Below are 18,333 nucleotides of genomic sequence, written 5' to 3' on the forward strand. Positions count from 1 at the left end.
TGTGAGGACGAAGTGGAGTTAAAGACACTCTTTAGGCTTCTGAGCCCTCTCAGATCCAGGCACAGTAACAGAACTCCCATGTCAATGATACGACTTTGTGAGTCTACTGTATGGCATCAGGAGGACTGCGTATTACTCACATATACATGTATTTATCCAGCTTTGCTGCAAAATGACGCGGCATTTCTCCACAACCGTAATAGTTTCGGTCATTTTCGGGTAGATGATCCACATCGTGGAAGATTACGCAGTCCCAGACACTGTCTTTCATGGCCTCTTTGAAGCCCACATTGAAGAGCATCGCACGGTTAAAAGGCTGTGTGCCGGTCTTTGCAGAGAAAAACACAAATACGGTCAGCCTTTGTCATCTGGCTTTTTTCTAACTTGTTGATTCAGGGTGAGATAATAATTGTAAATACATCCAAATCAACTACATAAAATGAAATATTTCAGGATCTTCAAATATGCAGATACACTATATTCTTTCGTGCTTTGGTTCAGAGAAGAAAACACTGTTGTTATCTAGTGTACTGTCAGATCACCAGATTTACAGAATGATGTAATTCACCTTTCTGTTTTACTCCAAATATATCAGAATATAGATCATTTATGACGAGGGGAAAAAAGCCATGAAAAATAATACAGGTTCTATTTTTTAGTGAAGTTTTCCATGTGTGTCAAGTCTAAGAGAAGCAGGAAATGAACTGTGACTCGGCATGCAGTAGCCCTTCTGTTCTAGAACAAGGCCAAAGAGAGCTAAGTCCCTATTGTTAATGCTTACAATAAAGACACAGACATATTCAGAGACGAAAACAATCGGAACTTATTACACGAAACCCAACTTCTTTATTACAACCATTTTCTTTTATTATTAAGAAAAGTATATTAAAGTTCCCAGGCAACAACCACTTTCTGTTTTTATTATTCTTGCTTATGATAAAGACCAAGAGCACTTTAAGGGACAAGAAAATGGGAACTTATTACACAGAACCCAACTTCTTACAGAATAACCACTTCCCCTTTATGTACGAGGAAAGTTTTATTCAGGTGCATCGGCAGTAAAAAGTTTCATTCTACATCTGAGGAAAATTAAAGAGCCATTATCCATGCCTTAGCAATATTCCTCAAAATCATTTCCAAAGACAGCAAAAAAGGACAATGACAGGAGCAAATGAGACACATAACATGGTCACCACCAGAGTGCTGCCTCAGGAGTGAGAAATGATGCATTTTTAGTCCCGAGTCCCACACTAACTTGAGATAACAGAAATCCCTTTACTTTTTACAGCTTCCTTCTTCACCAATGAAAAGGAGAGAACATACAGGAAAGGGAATTAAATTACAAGGTCATTACTGGCACATCAACATCAGCTTGAACAAACTCCTTTCCTTCAAGGTTTTAAAATTTTGTTTTTATTAAATGTGGACATAATATTTAATAGCTTATCATAAAAATAAGTTCATCTTCCAAAAGTAAAGCATTTCCCCTGCTCTAGTAGTTTATACTAGTACTTTTCTCCATATTGCAAGGTAATAAGAGTTCTGATGTTTCCCTGCTTTGTTAACTTTGGAAGCCGTCCACTGACTTCGTACCGTGGTCATTGAAGATTCACACCACCACGCTCACTGCCTCTCCATCCATTTTCCCAATGTAGTTATATAATAATTTTTGGTAAAAGCAATAGTATCTGCATTATTAGGACTGCATAAATATTTCTGGAGTGTTGAGTGAATTAGGATTCCACTTTCTTTTTCAAACTGGGATTAATGACCGTCTCCTGTTTTCTTAGTTTTCTATGTAACTATTATTACTCTGTACAAAAACCTCAATAGATATGTCCTCTACTTATTAGTAATTGATGTAGTTCAAACACATCAAGTCACCTATCAATTCCTTCTCCACCCCCTCAAGCCCGACTCCAGCTCCCGCTGCCCTTGATTCTTGCTCCAGTTTGGACTGGTCTGACAACATGTGACTCTCATCCTAGGACTTTGTTCCCTACATCACCTGTTTTGATTTGGCTTTCTCTATTTGCTAAGGCACACCCTTCAACAGCTTCCTAAGTAAGGGTGCATGAAAAAAAAATATATATATATATAGTCAATGAATGCTTGAAAATGCCATCCGTCTACCCTCACACCTGATTGATGTATGGGCTAGGTAAAAACTTCTAGGTTAAAAAATCAATTTCCCCTAGAATTATAAAGTCATGGCTCAACAATCTTCTAGCTATCAGTGTTACCAAGAAGATTCATAATCACTGGTAATTTTTCCTATAGAACCTTCTCGATATCTTGTCTTTTTAATTTGTATTCTAAAATTTTGAAATAAAATGCTTCACAGCAGGTATTTTATTTGCATACACATGTGAGCCCCTTTAATCCAAAGACATGTCTTTCCTTCTGGGAAATTTTCTTGTATTATTTCTTTGGTCATTTTCTGCCCAGTCCCTCCCCAATTTTTTTCTGCTCTATTTTTCCAGAACTCTGCTCAGCAAGTCTACCACCAAGTGTGAATAGGGAATGCCAACGGCACTGCACCGGCGCCTCATCTCTGCTCCAGGACGTCTGGGCCTCAGCTGGGGGACCCACTTCCAAGGTGGCTCACTCCCCCAGCCGGCAAATTGCTGCTGCCAAGATGATGTGGTTTCCTCTCCACAGGGCTGTTCGAGTGTCCTCATGACCTGGTAGCTGGCTTCCCTGAGAAAGTAATCCAAGAGACCAAGGCAGAAGCAGCAAGGTCTTTTATGACCTGCCCTCAAAAGCCACATGCTGTCCTTCTGCAGCTTGGTTGCCCACGCAAGTCAGCCCGTATTTGCTGGAGACCACTCAGGGGCCCAGTTACACAGAGGCAAAATCCCTGCGGGCCATCTTGGAAGTGGTTACCCCCGTGACATTCTGCCCTGATTGATCTTCTTAACTTCTTATGTTTTAGTTCTATTTTAGGAGTTATTTTCTTAGTGATCTTCCAGCATTCTACGTTTTGTTTTAATAATGACATTTTCTTTTACAGTAACTTCCTTATTCTGACTATTCTTCATGATGTCCTATTTTTGCAGATTCATGATCTTTATTCTCTGTGGATACTGATTATGAGTTTTTGTTGTTCTTTGAAGATTTTATCTGTTTCCTTCACTGTCTCTATTATCTACTCTCCCTCTTGTTGGATCGTATTCTTGCAAGGAATCCACTCCCCATTATTCTAGTCAGGGCTGCCCCAACTTCACCTCCTCTGAGAGGCCTTCCCTGAACACTCTATACAAAAGAACACGTGTCCATGCCCTTACTGCTCTCTTTGCCCTGATCTTTAGCCCCGAGCACCACCTGCCACATCATGAACGATTCACTGCCCATCTCTCCTCACCAGAACGAGGGGCCTTGCCTTGGTTTGTTCCCTGCTGTATCCCTGTTGTTGAATGAATGAAAGGGCTTCATGGAGGTGATAAAGCGATGAGCTGGCCTTTTCCTTTGGAGATGTCTAAGTACAACATCAGGCATCGCCTTTCTGAGGCTAATCTATTTCTCTAATAAAGACACAAGTTATGCTCTGTTGTCAGCTGGAGGGGCTGGGGGGGATTCATTTCTGAATCCCCTGCTGGCTTCAAAAACCCCAGACAGAGAAAAGGCCTGAGGATCCCCAGGGTCCGTATGCAGACTCACTCAACCCCTCCTGCTTCGAGGCCCCACAGCCTGGCTATGCTGGCACAGTCAGGACTTTGGTGTGGTTTCTCCACAGGATAAACTTTCATTTCTTACAAGACACAACAATCACCTGGCAGCACGAGCAAAGATGAGGAACTGGGAATGTGAGTGTTTTGTAATCAAACTTTTTAAATCAATCCCGTGACTTTATGGCCAGTGCTACGGTCTGTCTGTGACATCTCTCAAGTGCCGGGACCTGCAGGAGCTTGTCCAGCAGACTGCCTCCATTCTTGTCACAATCACCCTCAACAAGCATGGGGCTTCGAACATCCCCTGCTTTGCTAAGGGAGTCATCAGTGCTCCATCTACTCCCCGACTTCCAGAACTGTGTTGAAATCTCTTGATGACCATCACTTTGTCCTTCTGGTTTAAAACCTTTTTTTCTTTCACTCTCATTTTTGGTGTTTGGAAAGGAGAAGTGGTAAATATGTGTATAACCTCCCACGTTTAACTGAAGTTCTGAGCCGAACTTCAACTGCTTAGCACTTCTGGGCACCAGTCCAGCAGAAAAGCCACTCTTCTATTTCATATGTGGTAAAGATGTTACTACCTCAAAACCACCCACTATCAACTACATGGGCCTGAATTAATATCGATCAAGGCTGAGACTTAGACTTAAGAAGTTTATAAAATATGGATCTTAGCTGCTTTGCAAAGGTTGCTCTATCACACACACAAAATTATTCAGTGGTTCTGAACTCTCAGAAGAATATCCCTTTACAAACACTGACACTGTGCCCTCTTCGATAGCTCAGCTGGGAGAGTGGAGGACCATGAAAACACGGATGCAGACGTCTCACCTCCCAACACATTAAGGAGACTGAAATTTCAATAAAGGAAACTAGCAGTTGGTAAAACTGACCTAGAAGTTTTTACTTATGGCTATCCTGAAAGTAGCTAGAAATTGTGATTTGTTATCAGGTAAAAAAAAAAAATCCATTTTCATAGTACAGGTTGTTACATTAAAAAGTACATAGATGTACTATATGCATCATCATATGCACAAGAACAAACCTGACAGGGGTAATTTACATACAGGGAAGTGTAAATTCTAATAAATAGCAAGCATTCACAGGGGTAAAAATAGAGGCAAAAAGCTAAGAACAGATCTAAAATAAGCCACAAAGAAGCTGGAAAAACATACTAAATATAATAATCTTAAGAACAAAACTTGAATATTTTCCACACGAAATACCCATAAGCATCTAATAATATAAGCTAGGTCACTTTACGTCTACTGATAAATAAGGAAATACATTTTTAGTCAGGTTTAGTGTGAGTAAAAAGAAGGAGTATCAGGATAAAATGAGGTTATCAATATCAAGCCCAAAGTAGCCAAATTACAATATATTTGAAATACAAACAAAATACACATGTTAGAAATGCTACATAGAAATCACTGATAAAATTCAGCAAATGCCCTAGTGTTTGGGAGGTGGGGTGGGGGAAAGATAAGTTAAGAAATCCAAGATGATACCTTAATATAAAACTAGGTAATGACAGGAATGGAAAAAAACAAAAGTATGGCAAATATCTCCAAAGGGTTCAAATAAGACTGAAAGAAATTGTATATATGGAATACTGAGACATGAAGAATATTTATGGAGAAAAAATTAGCTGATAATATGAAAAATAATTCAAGAACAACATTTCACCTTAATAGGTAAGACATGATGATTAAAAATGATAGGAGCATATCAACTGATAAATGGATTAACAAAATGTGGCATATATAATACGCTTAATCCCAAATGAGATTTTACCAAGATATAAAACCAAAGATTCACCCTAAACTAAACATTTTTAATCCCACCGTATCGAAGAGTTCAAGTTCCACTATACTTACCATTCTGAAAAATATTCTCACCTGTTCAATGACATAAAAGGCAAATTCCAGCCTCTGTTTCTGGAGCATTGGAATCAGATGCAAGAAAAAAATTGGGAGATGTTCATGGCGATTCCGGAAAGGAATGAGAACTGCCACCTTAAAAACAAAATAGTCACATATGTAGATAAATATTGCACAGCAAGCCCTGGAGGTAAAGATAAAAATTGATCCTTAAAAATTTCTGAAAATTTTAAAGTCAAACCTTCATAGATTTTCTCACTAGAGATCCAACAGTGAGAAAAAACAGACCCGGCCTTTGCCTTTGTTCCATTTCCAGTCTTGTGAACCTGGAAGGTGTAAGTGGGTTCTGAGGGCCATTCCTTACATTGTGATATTTATTTATCGTATGGTCACCATGGAAGTCCTAGAAAGACTTCAAAGGCCTGATAAAATCAGGTTTGGGGACGGCAAAGACTACTGTGGAGAGTAGACTGGAGAAAGCCAAAAATCGATTCAGCGAGCTGGTTAAGCTAAGAGGTAATGGAAGCTTGAACTGAGGTGAGGGTGGAGAAGAAGAGAAGTACATGAATTTTTGGAACATGTGAGAAGTGAATTAACAGGACTGGTTTATGGATTGGATATAAGGAGGGTGGGGAAGGGATGTGTCAAGAGTAACTTCTAGGTTTTAAATTAGATCATAAATAATAAATTCATGATTTTAAAATTGGATTTAAAAGACATTCCATTTGAATATCTACTATCTTACACATGGCTTATTCAGCCTAGAGTTATTTTTGAGAAATATAACAGATATATCATAGAAGTTTCATAATAATATTAGTTATTTTTCATTTAATCAAAATGTAAAATTAAATTTTTGATACATTTTATGTTTTTCAGTGGTAGGATAATACTGAGTTTAAAATGAAATTGATAGTAAAATTACATTAAAATGTTAAGCTTAACAAAGAAAAAGTAATGTAAGCAGTAGAAAACAAAGAAATTCGTCCAAAGAAATGTGGTTTTTTTTACCTAATGTAAAGAACAAAAGAAAAAACACATATATGGAAATTAAGTAGTTTTTCAGTAAATCGATGTTTCTCCTAGGGGGAAAGAAAAATTATTGGGGCTCTTAAAAGCAAGACTAAAAAACACCATCTATATATAAAATAGGAATAAATGAATAATTATTAACCACCACTTACTCAAATCCTCTATTTCTTGGATCCAAGATTTGTCATACAAGCTAAATTACCCTATGATTTAGACTTTGTCCTTGAAAATGATGAAATGTTTTCTAAACATTGCTTTTCTTAGCTAAACTGGCTTTATTATAATTGTGAATTTTCTAATGCAAATTGAAATAAAAACAAATGTTTTGTACAGATTATAAATCCCCAAATCATTAGATTTTCAAAGAACATAACAGTCAAAATATATCTAATTACAGTATCTATGTGTCACTTTATATTCTGGATTTTAAAATACAGTTAAACTGGTTATAAGAGAAAACTTTGTAGGAACATTATATCTGGGATTTACTAAAATTTCACCTATAACAAATAATTTTTACTACTGAATGAATAAATGTAAATAATTGAGAAGGCATAGGTTCAGGACCTGGTCCTATTTGTAAAATCACGTCATGACGTTAGACACAGTCAACAGAAAATGGTAACATTTACGAATGTATTTTACATTACCAGGATAAATAGAGAAATTTTTAAATTATTAAAATAATTTCATTTTAAAAAACCCACAAAAGATAGTTTAGCAAAACTGAAGATGTCTAAACTAGAATCACCACCACTAGTTTTCCCTAAATGCTGATGAGACAGCAGAAAAAGAGACAATGGCTGCTATGACACTGATATTTTCATGTGTGCACTATTTTATTTTCAGTGAGTTGTAAGAACTAAAGAGGTTCTGGTGCCTCTCTGCCAGCTGCACTCTTAATCCCATTCCCTTCTGGTTCACCCGTAAGGTACCTCTTGAACGTAAGGACCACAAGGTTGCCGGAGCAAGGCTAACTCACATCCAAGAGTCTGCCTACCCCCAACATGGCGGCCACTGCTCATTCTACACACATCCCACTGACTGGGGACCTGCTGGTGGGTGTCCAGTATTCATTGCTGGCATAGTCACAGAACTCCCAAAGCAACACAACTCCCAAGGCAGCTAGGGACCCCTACGTTCACTCTTAGGAGAGCAAACGACAATGAAAAGTAAAAGGGGAAGAAGTCAGATGGCAAGAACAAACCCCTACCACTGGCTTTACCAGATGTGAACAGTGTGGTAACTTCTGCAGAAGTAAGGGTCAAGCTTGCCCTTCCTCATTCTGAATTTGGCCACAAGGCAGCCGCCTGTGACAATGTAAATGGGCTACAAAAGCAGTTAAGGCGAATTATTTAAAGGAAGATATTTAAAGGAAGAAGCTATTAAGTAGCTGCCGAGTCCACATTAAAGATGGTCCACATTAATTAAATACAATTATGCTGAGTGATGGGTTGAATATATAAGAATAGACAAGGTCGTAGCCTCTAAATCAGCAATTTGTTCAATGAAGCATTTAAAATATCAAGACTTGTGGGTTTTTTTCTTAACCTTACAAGGAAACTGAGAATATTATAAAAGAAAAAAACTACCAGTGTCTTGGCAAATTCAAAATAAGTAAACTGTTGTCTTAATAGCAAATAAATGGCCACATTTTAATGAGACCATTATCAAATATTTTGAACATGCCTAAAGCAAAGTTTTTATTAAAATAAAGCAAAACAGTATCTTAAAAATTCATTTGGCAGGTCCCTTCTTGTGGCGGTGGAATGACATTCTCAACAGTTTACAAATTATTGTCTAGAAAACAAAGATCTCAGGGTTCTGCAAGAATATATTTGAGGTTTAATAACCTTTGCTTCAGGACATTTCTCACATGTGCCCTAATTTGCTGTGCGAGCCACTCTCCCATTGATGCATCTCCAGTAGAGACAGACAACATCTGGTCGTTATCTTCTGCAAAACAGCACTTCATCTTCACCAATCCCTCCTCGCCACCTCTTGTTCAAGCAAAATTATCCCATTCAGTTTGCTCCCACTTTAAGCCACTAATCTTACTGAATTTATGCACCTACATTTCTTGCTTGCTTATGTGCTCTTATACTCACCATGAGATTAGCAAGAAAAGTGTTTACTACATACGTTTTCCCCACTAAGTTTTTGTCCTACTTTCAAACTTCAGGCACACCACCGGCTACAGTGTCCCTAGACGACCCGGCTGCAAACTTGCCTACTTGAGGGGTGCGGTAGCTCTGTGCCACTGACGAAGATGGAACACAGTAGAAGTTGCTGTGCTCTCTCTTCGTCAGTGGTTTCCGGTCCATCGTCCTCATCCTCCCCATTTCCAGTGTCTACGGGAGCTTCTCAAACAGGAGGCACTTGATAAACAAAAAAACAAAAAAAAAAAAAAAAAAATGCAGGTTCTTGTCCCTTTCCACCAATAAAATCAGAATATCTGAGGACTAAGCTCAAGAATATTCACTTTTACCAAACACCCTGGGTAGTTCTGAAATAGATGCTAAGACTCATCTTTGAGGACTAGATATGGAACCCTGCCTCTGAGCAGACACCCACAGCAGGCAGCTGCCTGCTTCTTTAAGCCTTTAGGCTTTAGACCTCCAGTCCAGACCTCCACCTGACCCCTGCATGGAAAAGCAAGGTCACAGGTAAACACTTCACCTTTTAATGTCCAGAAAAGCATTATCATCTTCCTCTTCCAAACCCCTTTAGAAATAAGCTTGCCTGTATAAGGCCTCCAATCTGTGCTCCAACCCGTTTTCCACGGGAACCTGTAGTGTTCAAAATACCTGAGAATTGCTGAAATCACTCGGTTTCAAAGATCTCAGTTCCAATTAATTGGCCATTAATGAACTTAGTTGTTTTTTTTTTTTTTTAAGAAAAAGAACCTCAAATATTAAGAATCAAGTTGGTAGCAGATGTTTAACATAAATCTAGTAATTCCTTCTTTCCCTCTCTCTCAACTCTGTTCCAAGATTAGAATGGGACATCATTAGAATGTAAACAGGTTGGGGGCAGGGAGAGAAGGGGAATGTCCTTAATTAGTTAAACACGGCAAGTACCAGTCACCTCTGAATCATGTCCAAATTTCTTCTCATACTTTTAGCTGCATAGCTCAGAACCAGAAACTGTATTCTGAGAAGGGTTTGCATCAAGTTGAAATAACAACAGCATTACCATACGGTTCCTAAATAAAATAAGCTTATTTTTAGATCCTTGAATTAGCTTGCTCTTGGGAACTCCACTTTCAATATTGTTACCTAGTCATTCACACGGAGTTTATAGTCTACTAAAATCTTTAAATAGAACTACTTGTGTGTGATATACCTTTCTCCCGGAAAGTGAGAAGAAGAAAGCAAACCATAAAATTTTAAATCCAATGTCTGATATAGACCAATGAAGGAAGAACAAGAACACTTAATGTTCCCAATCCCAAATTACTCTACCACAGCGCACAATGCACATCTAAGCAGTATGCTGTACCCCACCTAAACACGTCAGAAGACCAACCTCTTTGCTACCCCACAGCTGTTGAGATTAATGATGTTTTTTTCTCTTATTAGCATTCAACATACTCATCACCCAAGAAAAATAATTTGCCCAGAATTTGTTTTAAAAGTAGAATTGTGTAAATTAGGTCCTATTTTGTATACAAATGTGAGAAAAATCAATCATGAAATATGAAGATTCATTTATTAACGGAGTCTGACCAGACAACTGTAAAATAAATGATTTGCCAAAATTTGTACTGGAATCCATTTAAGTAGTTTCACAACTTCTTTGAGGCAAACAAACAAACAAACAAACAAAAAAAACCACCCTAACATTTATTTAATAATTTAGAGCAAGGCTCTCTCTCCCTCTCCCTCTCTGCCCTTCCCCTGCTCATGCTCTCTCTTTCAAAATAAATAAATAAACTTAAAAAAAAATGTAACAAGACATTTATTTGTCTTGTAACCTCAATTCAGCAAAACTGGGTTTAGTGCTTACCTTAGACAAGATAATATAGTGTTATCTGGTGTTAGGAATGCAGATAGAAATAACACACTTCCCCAACACAAAGAGTTCAAGGCCAATTAAGTCAGAGCGCTTTTATCTACATTCTCCTTCACAGCAGTGATTTTTCTTTGTACCAAAAGACAAATATTTCAGCAAAATACTAATATTCAAAAGAGGAACTGAAAACTTTTCCCAAACTAAGGCTATATCACAATCCTCCAGGATATAACTATTGATTCAATTCTCTGTAGTTTTCACCTGAATTCTGTAAATGCTATTTCCTACTCAAACATAACCACCTTATAGGAACATATATATATATATATATATATATATATATATATATATATGTGTGTGTATATATATATGTATATACATATACATATACATATATACATATATGCACCCACTCGCGAATTTCACAGTACTGTGAGCAACTCTGATTTAAATCAGGGTTTACAACTGATTTTAAACCGCAGAGGCAGACCATTCCCTTAGAGTTTTTCAAACAAAACATTAAGAAGTCTGACAAGTCAAAAAGATAAAAAGCTTGTGCTCTGCCTTCTGAAACAGAGGTGAAGAACCCAAAGTTCTCCTTTTTGTGTCCCACTGTGACCTGCAAGCAGCCTCTTGAGGATGCCGAGACTCTAAGAACACCCCAGTGTGAGACCCAACTGGAAGTCACAGTTCCAGGACTCGGTAGGGCCATGCCTACAGGTGACAATGAGCATTGCGGACAGCAGCAGGAGGCAGAAAAGTCAGAGCCTCTGCCCATTCCAAACAGAATGGTGACAAAAAAATCTGTTTTCCAAGCCAATCTCAAATGAGGCATTTACTACCAGGATCTCCAAGAGACAATGCACAAGCACATATTTTGTATATACGCAGAGGTGTGGTTACAGCCTTCCCAGGCAACACTATTAAATCCTATCTGAACTGTCAATACCTATACATTAAATACAAAAATTCTGTTGCCTTACATTTTCAAGACAAATATATTTCACTATATATTCTGAATCAAGCACACTTTTCCTCAAATGCACAGTAACAATTATATAACTTATGAAAAAATTTACCTCACCTTCCATCTGGGTTTACAGTCTTTAGGCCTCCAGTGACCTCCTGGCTCAATATCTAAATCCTTGGAGAAGAGTTGATGAATTTCATCAAAACTGATTTCACTTACATTGACATTGAGGAATCCCCCTAGAAGGTCAAACACGTGAAGAATTGTTTTAATACGAAGCAAGACAAACAACAATCGGTAGGGCTGATGGCATAACTTAGTTGCCAGGACAGTACAGTTTATTCCTGTTATCACCACATAACTGTTAGTATCATTCCCTTTCAGTTTTAGTTTGGATGATAAATTATAAAATCACTCCACTATCTTTGGTAAATCAGCCAAAGATAAGAGAAATCAAATTGTTTAATACAGCAAATATTTTTAATATTCTTTGGGAAACGTTTGCACATCATTACAGATTAGCTTATTATTGTAATTTGACAATTTAGTCACATATTTTAAAACTACTTTTAATTTCCACACAGTCAACCTAGGTAGCACGAGAGCACAGTCTGTAAGTGTTAATTAAGCGGTTAGATTGGCAGGAAACTGCCAAATCCTACCTTCTGTGTACTGGGGACACTACTTAACTTCTCTGTGCCTCAGCCTCCTTCTTTGCAAAAGCAGATGGTAACACCTGCCTCCCCGTGTGGTTGTGTCCACTAGATGAAACAGTGCCATGAGAAGGATCAAGCAACAGCATCAACCACAAAGGTACACACTCAATATACGTTAGCTGTTCCTACTGTCCTCTACTGATATTTAAGAGAGAGAATTTGCAAACACAACTTAAGCAATTTATATTTTTAGCACCTACCCAGTATCCCCTTGATTTGCAAAACTGGAAAACTACAGGCTTTTAAGATATTCCCGGCCTACCAGGCACTCACTTTCTGAGTTAACAAATATATTACTGGAGGTGTTTTTACTACTAGCTTTTCTGTTGTGTACCACTGAAATGACAAATGACTCTTGGGTGGAAAGTCATTTCCATTAACTCAGTTGGAAACAGAACTGAGAACTAACAGAACTAAGTTAGGTCTAACCTCTTCATCTCATAAAATACATACCAACAAATGAGGTTTCCCATTTCAGGTCATCTGAGCCTGACTGGCCATGACTCCACATAGAAAACCTTCAATTCCTCTTTGAGAGAGCCGTCTCCTTTCCTCCTGTCGTTCTGTATCCTAAGGTTTCACAACTGCGTCTCTTCCCCTCCCTCCCTTCCTCCTAACTAGGCAGGAGTATCAGTAGCTTCCATTAAACACTCAGGCATGCCAGCAAGAAGCATTGTAAAAACCAGATGCCAGGCATCTGGGCGGCTCAGCCGGTTAAGCATTTGACTCTTGGTTTTGGCTCAGGTCTGATCTAGCGGTTTTGTGAGTTCGAGCCTCGGCGTAGGGCTCTGTGCTGACAGTGCAGAGCCTGCTTGGGATTCTCTCTCTCTCTCTGCCCCTCCCCACTCATGCGGTCTCTCTCTCAAAATAAATAAACTTTAAAAAAAATTTAAAAATAAAAATAAAATAAAATACAAATGTCTACATTTCAAAGGGTAAGCCGGGGGGAAAAAAGTGCAACCTTCTAATGTCTGCCAGTTCTCCTCTACGTCTGTGGCCTTTTACCCTGCCTTTTGGGTGGTAAGATATGCAAAGTAGCTAATCTTAGAAAGATGAGGCTCACCTAAAAGGAAAGAGTAACGTATGAACTCAAAGAGAAAGGGGAGGTCACAGCGTAAGACTGATCAATATAAGTACCAGCTTAGCTGACAAAGACTGAATCTACCACTGTAATCAAATAAAATTCACACAAATAAATCTGATGCACTTAATGGTATGCATGATTGCTAAAATGATAGTCATTATAAATAATAGGCAGTTCATATGAGTAACTGAGGCTGGTATTCTATATGCACTGTTAAACCAATTTTTTTGGCCTTTTTTCCAGCTTGGCTGCTTTAACAGCTGTAATCATCATTACTGTCAGCAGGGTCCTCCAGTCTCATTTGCTGTTGCGTTTTCATCTCAAACACACACGCACTGGCACTGGCAAACGAAGAGGCAAGTCTTACGTCTCTCTCCTCAATGGGCGGGGCCTCCGGTGCCCACCACTTAACCATCTCTAATGCATGAGGCATCCAGAGTCCAACCTCCCTTCTGCCTGCCCCCCACGCACCGTCCTCAGAGGCCCTCAGCTGCCTTCCTATGTGCTTGCTGCTCTTTCCTCTGAAATCTTAATCTCATACTGGCTGAAGGCCAAAGACAACCCAGTGGCATGAAGTTGTCATGTCAGTGGTCACAGCAACAGTACTATTTGGGGGGTGAGGGGGGACGGATGGTAAGGGACAGGCCTCCAAGATAGGATGGCCACCACTGGGAACAGTAAAAGCGTGATCCGAAAGAGAAGAGGAAGAAGAGGCACAAAATTAGTGGGGTGGGGTGCGATGAGACAAACAACTCTTTTTTTCTGAGCTGCTGCCTTGGCATTTCAAAGTATGATAACCATACTCACACCCAGAGTCTCACCATTGAGATAAGAATGCAACTTTAGGATTCCTGCCATCACTTCCTCCTTTGCTTTTCCCCAGGGCACCTTTTAAAATAATCACTTAGAGTTAAGCCCACCAAAAAGTTAAGTGACCTCTGCCCCAACCACCCTGTAAGTGATAGGTGCTCTCTCTCCTGCTCATTCAACCTGGAACAGAGGACTGCCCTTCCCCCAGCTCACCGAGCCCCCGTGCTTCTGGGATCTGGAAGTAATTAAATCTTGTGACTCGACTTCCTTTGTGTGGGTGTGCTGAAACTATAACTCCAGTCAAAATGACTCCCTGGGTTTCATTTCCCCAAAGTGGGAGCTCAGATGCTGAGGGAGCGCCTGCCTGCCCCATGTGGGTGGCATCTGGGTATTCTTAATTCAATACACCAGTTCTGCTTCTCAACACAACCGGTGATAATGATGGGATTGTGGGTGCAGTGTGTACCCCCATACAATGCCCTGGAGCTACAAATGGCTTACTAACTTCCTCCCCCAGACCACTCAGTCTCCCTGGGAAGGAACCCACTGCTTGCTTGCAGTCTGTGGCACTGTTTTTGCACCGCTGCGTACTGTTCACAAATCCCCACCCTAAATTGTCCATGCAGTGAAAGGCAGACTCCCCTGAAAAGCTGACCACCAGCAGGCTCCAGTCAGCAGTAGGTGTGTTTCCCACTAGTCCCTAAACAAGTCCCTGCTGTGTGTCAGGTCTGGAGGTAATCTGCAATACTCACATGCAAGAGTCCCAGCACCAGGCCAAGGTGAGTTAGCGGAAATAGCAGGACCCTGCCGCCTTTCCCCAGGCAGGGACAGTGGACAGGGCAGGGCAGTGGCAGGGACACAGAAGGGAGTTCTTTTAGATTAGTGCCACAGGTGTGGCCAGCTGCTGGGCCCACGCTGTTGGTGGCTGGGACTAGGGTGTTGAGCTTGGAAAGCCAGCCCTAACACATGAGAGAGGTGACTCTACCAGGGGCATCACGGACCTCTGGGTGGACACAATGCTGAGGTCAACATCCTCCTATGCTGCCACAATGCTTGCTGCTGTCGAAAATCACCCCCCAACCCCATGGGATGTCAGGAGTCCCATCCTTGGTGTGGTACAGCAGGACACATTCTCGCTACAAAAGCAGGGCCCCTGAACACACGGTACCGGCTCCTCCCAAGTTCCCAGTGGAGGTTGAAAAACCACTAGACATTTGTAAGACCCCTGCTCAGATGGCCTGTTCATTACCGAACAGCATGGCATATCAACACGCCTAATCACCGGTGCTTCGTTCTTGAGGCTTGGGAGCTTTCCCCAGTACCTCAGCTACTGCTGCACTGGTGGAGGGGAACCCCGACCACTTGGAGGGTTGGTTGGAACAACCTAGAAAGGCAGGTGTGGCAGCACGAGTCCGGGAAGAGGCAACCTCCATCCCAGGTGTCCCCTGTCCTTCCAACCAAAACGCCCAACCACCAGGGTGAAAAGAAATGGAGACAAGTTAATTATACAGAATAGAAATGCAAGGGTTTTCTAGAAAAATCTGCCCATAGGAAGGGGGAGAAGGGTGCAAATTGGCTCTTACAGGACTTTGGAACTGGCTCTGAACTGTTGGTTACAGTGGCTGAGATGCGTGCCCTGGCCAGACTGGCCAAAGTCCTCAAAATTCATAACCTGAACCAAAAAAACAACCCAAGGTATTGAGGGCCTATTTTATTACAGACACCCTGGAGGAGCCTCTGGACTTGTCACCACAGCGACAGTACTCCCAAATGCGTCGAGCCACCAGGGCAGGAGATGCAGACAAAAACAGGAATAGACTCTCAGGAAGAGACCTCCCCCACAAGCCTCCGGAGTCCACAGAGATGAGAGGAAGAAGCTGCCTCACCGGATGTGTGTTTCTATGGCTTGGCACCAGGCCCGTCCGTCCATCACAGTTATTACAGCTCGGGTTCCCTGCGTGTAGACAAGCCTAGATGAAGCATGCCTCCGCTTATATAAAATTGGGAAGGGCTAATGGGCATGCTTCCACGAACCCCCTTGGCTACTTCCAACCCAGAGGGTGCCCTCGGGGCCAGAATCTAAGGAGTTCTTCTTAAAGCACCCCCACCCAATTATAAGGCCATACTGTTACAATTCACAGCAATGTTAGATATGGCAAAATAGGCATTAGACCACATTAATGTTATAGCTAGACATGAAAAAGATAATTTTCCTGAAGCCCAAATCTTGTTTGCCAGTAAAGGCAAATGGCCCCTCTCCCCCCTTCAGCCAGGAACCCAACAGAGGGCCCCCGGAGATACTAGGGCTTCCAGGCCCCTTCTCAGTCCCCATGGAGGAGTGGCACCTCAACTCAGCTCACTCTCTCATTAGATGACCAAAAGTCCCTCTGTGTGAGTGGTTCTGGAGATCACGGGCCCCTAATCCAGGACAGCTCAAATACAAGCCGGAAGCCTTTGCTCAGGCACTGTGGGCTCTTCAAGAGACCACCGGCCCACCTTGAAGGCAAATGTCATTACCGTTTGGAATGTCCCAGCCCTGGCATCAGGATCTGGGCTCCCAAACTCTGACCTCTGAGAGTAGAAGCTGCCAAGGCCTCTGCCCTAGGGACCCAGAAACTCCCCAGAGCTTGTCTCTCTTCTGGAAGGGACAATTACCCATACAGTTCCCTAATTATCCACTAGGACACACAAAATAGACAATCCTCCTATTCAAGTCTTCTGACAGTCTTAAATATTTTTTATACAATAGGCAGAAATCACAGCTTATTTTGAGGGCTGCTAGAATTGCCAGACATCTTACCAGGCTCAACAAAGGCTGTTCCCGAGTTAGTGGCCTACGAAGCTGATATATTGATCCTGCCCCCATCTGACCAGCAAAAGGCTCTCCCTGTACGCCCCTGTGGCTTGCCTGACCTCTGTCCATGGTGCTCAACTGCTCTCATGCAGGACGTTTTGCAGTACATTATGTGATGCTTGGCAGGAGCCCCCAGTGCCTTTTATAATCCTCCGTATCTGCCCCGGAACCAACACCACATGGATGCTTATGATCTACACCCTGTCCCAAGGAGAACCACCCCTGTGGCCTTGGGCCTCAATGCCCAACCATCCAGGAGGGACTTCCAACTTACTTTAGCTTCCCTGATTAAGCAGTTAGTGTCCACTGTGGGTCCAATGCCCTGGGGCTGTCATAGATACATGGCTCTCCATATGTGCACTTCTTCCCTCAACCTCCAATGCATTTGCCTCCGCGCCAGCCCCCACGAGTCCTGTCTATTCCTACCAGTGTACTTCAGTCTCTCTGGAGCTACCCTTACACATCGCTGAACAGGACCCCCCAATCCGTATCTCTGCCCCCTCACGTGAAAAGCATACAGTATTCAACTCCATTATATTGGGCACAGGTCTGCTGTTATCCCTCACTGGGACTGGGCTAGCTGCCACCCCACCAGGCACACGACAACAAATTATTAAGACAAACAGCAACCTGTCAGCCACCCTGCCAAACACACTGGACTGTTACACCAAAGCCCAGCCCTGATGCAGCAGACAGTTTTGGATAACCATTTAGTTTTAGATTATCTACTGGCCAGGGAAGAAGCTATATGTGCTGTAAAGGGCCCATCTGCTGCATGAATATTAATAATTCTGGAAACATTCAGACACATTTACAAAAGATAGCCCAACAGGTATATGTATTCCATCATCTTACCCAAGTTTTTAAACAAATACCTACCTTAACCTTATCCAAGGGCTTTGGTTTATTTTCTTGGCTGGACCTCAACAAATGGAGAGGGTCATTACAAACAGCATTTCCAATTGTTGTCTATAGATATTGCTGACTGGCATTTTTGCTTTGCTTAAGTGCTTCATGTGCTGGGTGACCAAAACCCTGCCAGTGGCTTATAATACCTCCACCGTTCAGATAGTGCCTATGATTATCCCTAAAGATTAATGCCTAGGCATCACGGGGTCAGTTGTGATGAGAAAAACAACTATTGTTCTTCTGCAAAAACAACTTTGTTTTTCTGAGTTGCTGCCTAGGCATTTCACACTATGATAACCCTGCTTACACCCAGAGTCTGTCACTTAGATAAGGACTTGAGTCTAGGATTTCCGCCATAAATTTCTTTTTTGCTTTTGTCAGGGCATCTTTTAA

General features: G+C 41.3%; 1 protein-coding gene across 6 annotated transcripts in view; it reads right to left on the minus strand.

The window, feature by feature from the left end:
* B4GALT6 (beta-1,4-galactosyltransferase 6) overlaps positions 1–18,333 on the minus strand; it is a 67,732-nt gene that overhangs the window by 8,554 nt on the left and 40,845 nt on the right. For 3 of the 6 annotated variants that reach the window (XM_053206531.1, XM_015082001.3, XM_053206530.1), the window contains 3 exons: positions 11,682–11,806; positions 5,570–5,686; positions 141–328 (listed from right to left, as the gene is read on the minus strand). In XM_053206531.1, the coding sequence (XP_053062506.1) occupies positions 141–328; positions 5,570–5,686; positions 11,682–11,806 (430 nt within the window). Of the gene's footprint in view, positions 1–140; positions 329–5,569; positions 5,687–11,681; positions 11,807–12,229; positions 12,329–12,736; positions 17,878–18,333 lie in introns of those variants that run through there. The other 3 variants (XM_053206533.1, XM_053206532.1, XM_053206534.1) reach the window with 3 other exon arrangements.

This window comes from Acinonyx jubatus, chromosome D3 (assembly GCF_027475565.1).
Source record: "Acinonyx jubatus isolate Ajub_Pintada_27869175 chromosome D3, VMU_Ajub_asm_v1.0, whole genome shotgun sequence".
Lineage (NCBI taxonomy): Eukaryota > Metazoa > Chordata > Mammalia > Carnivora > Felidae > Acinonyx > Acinonyx jubatus.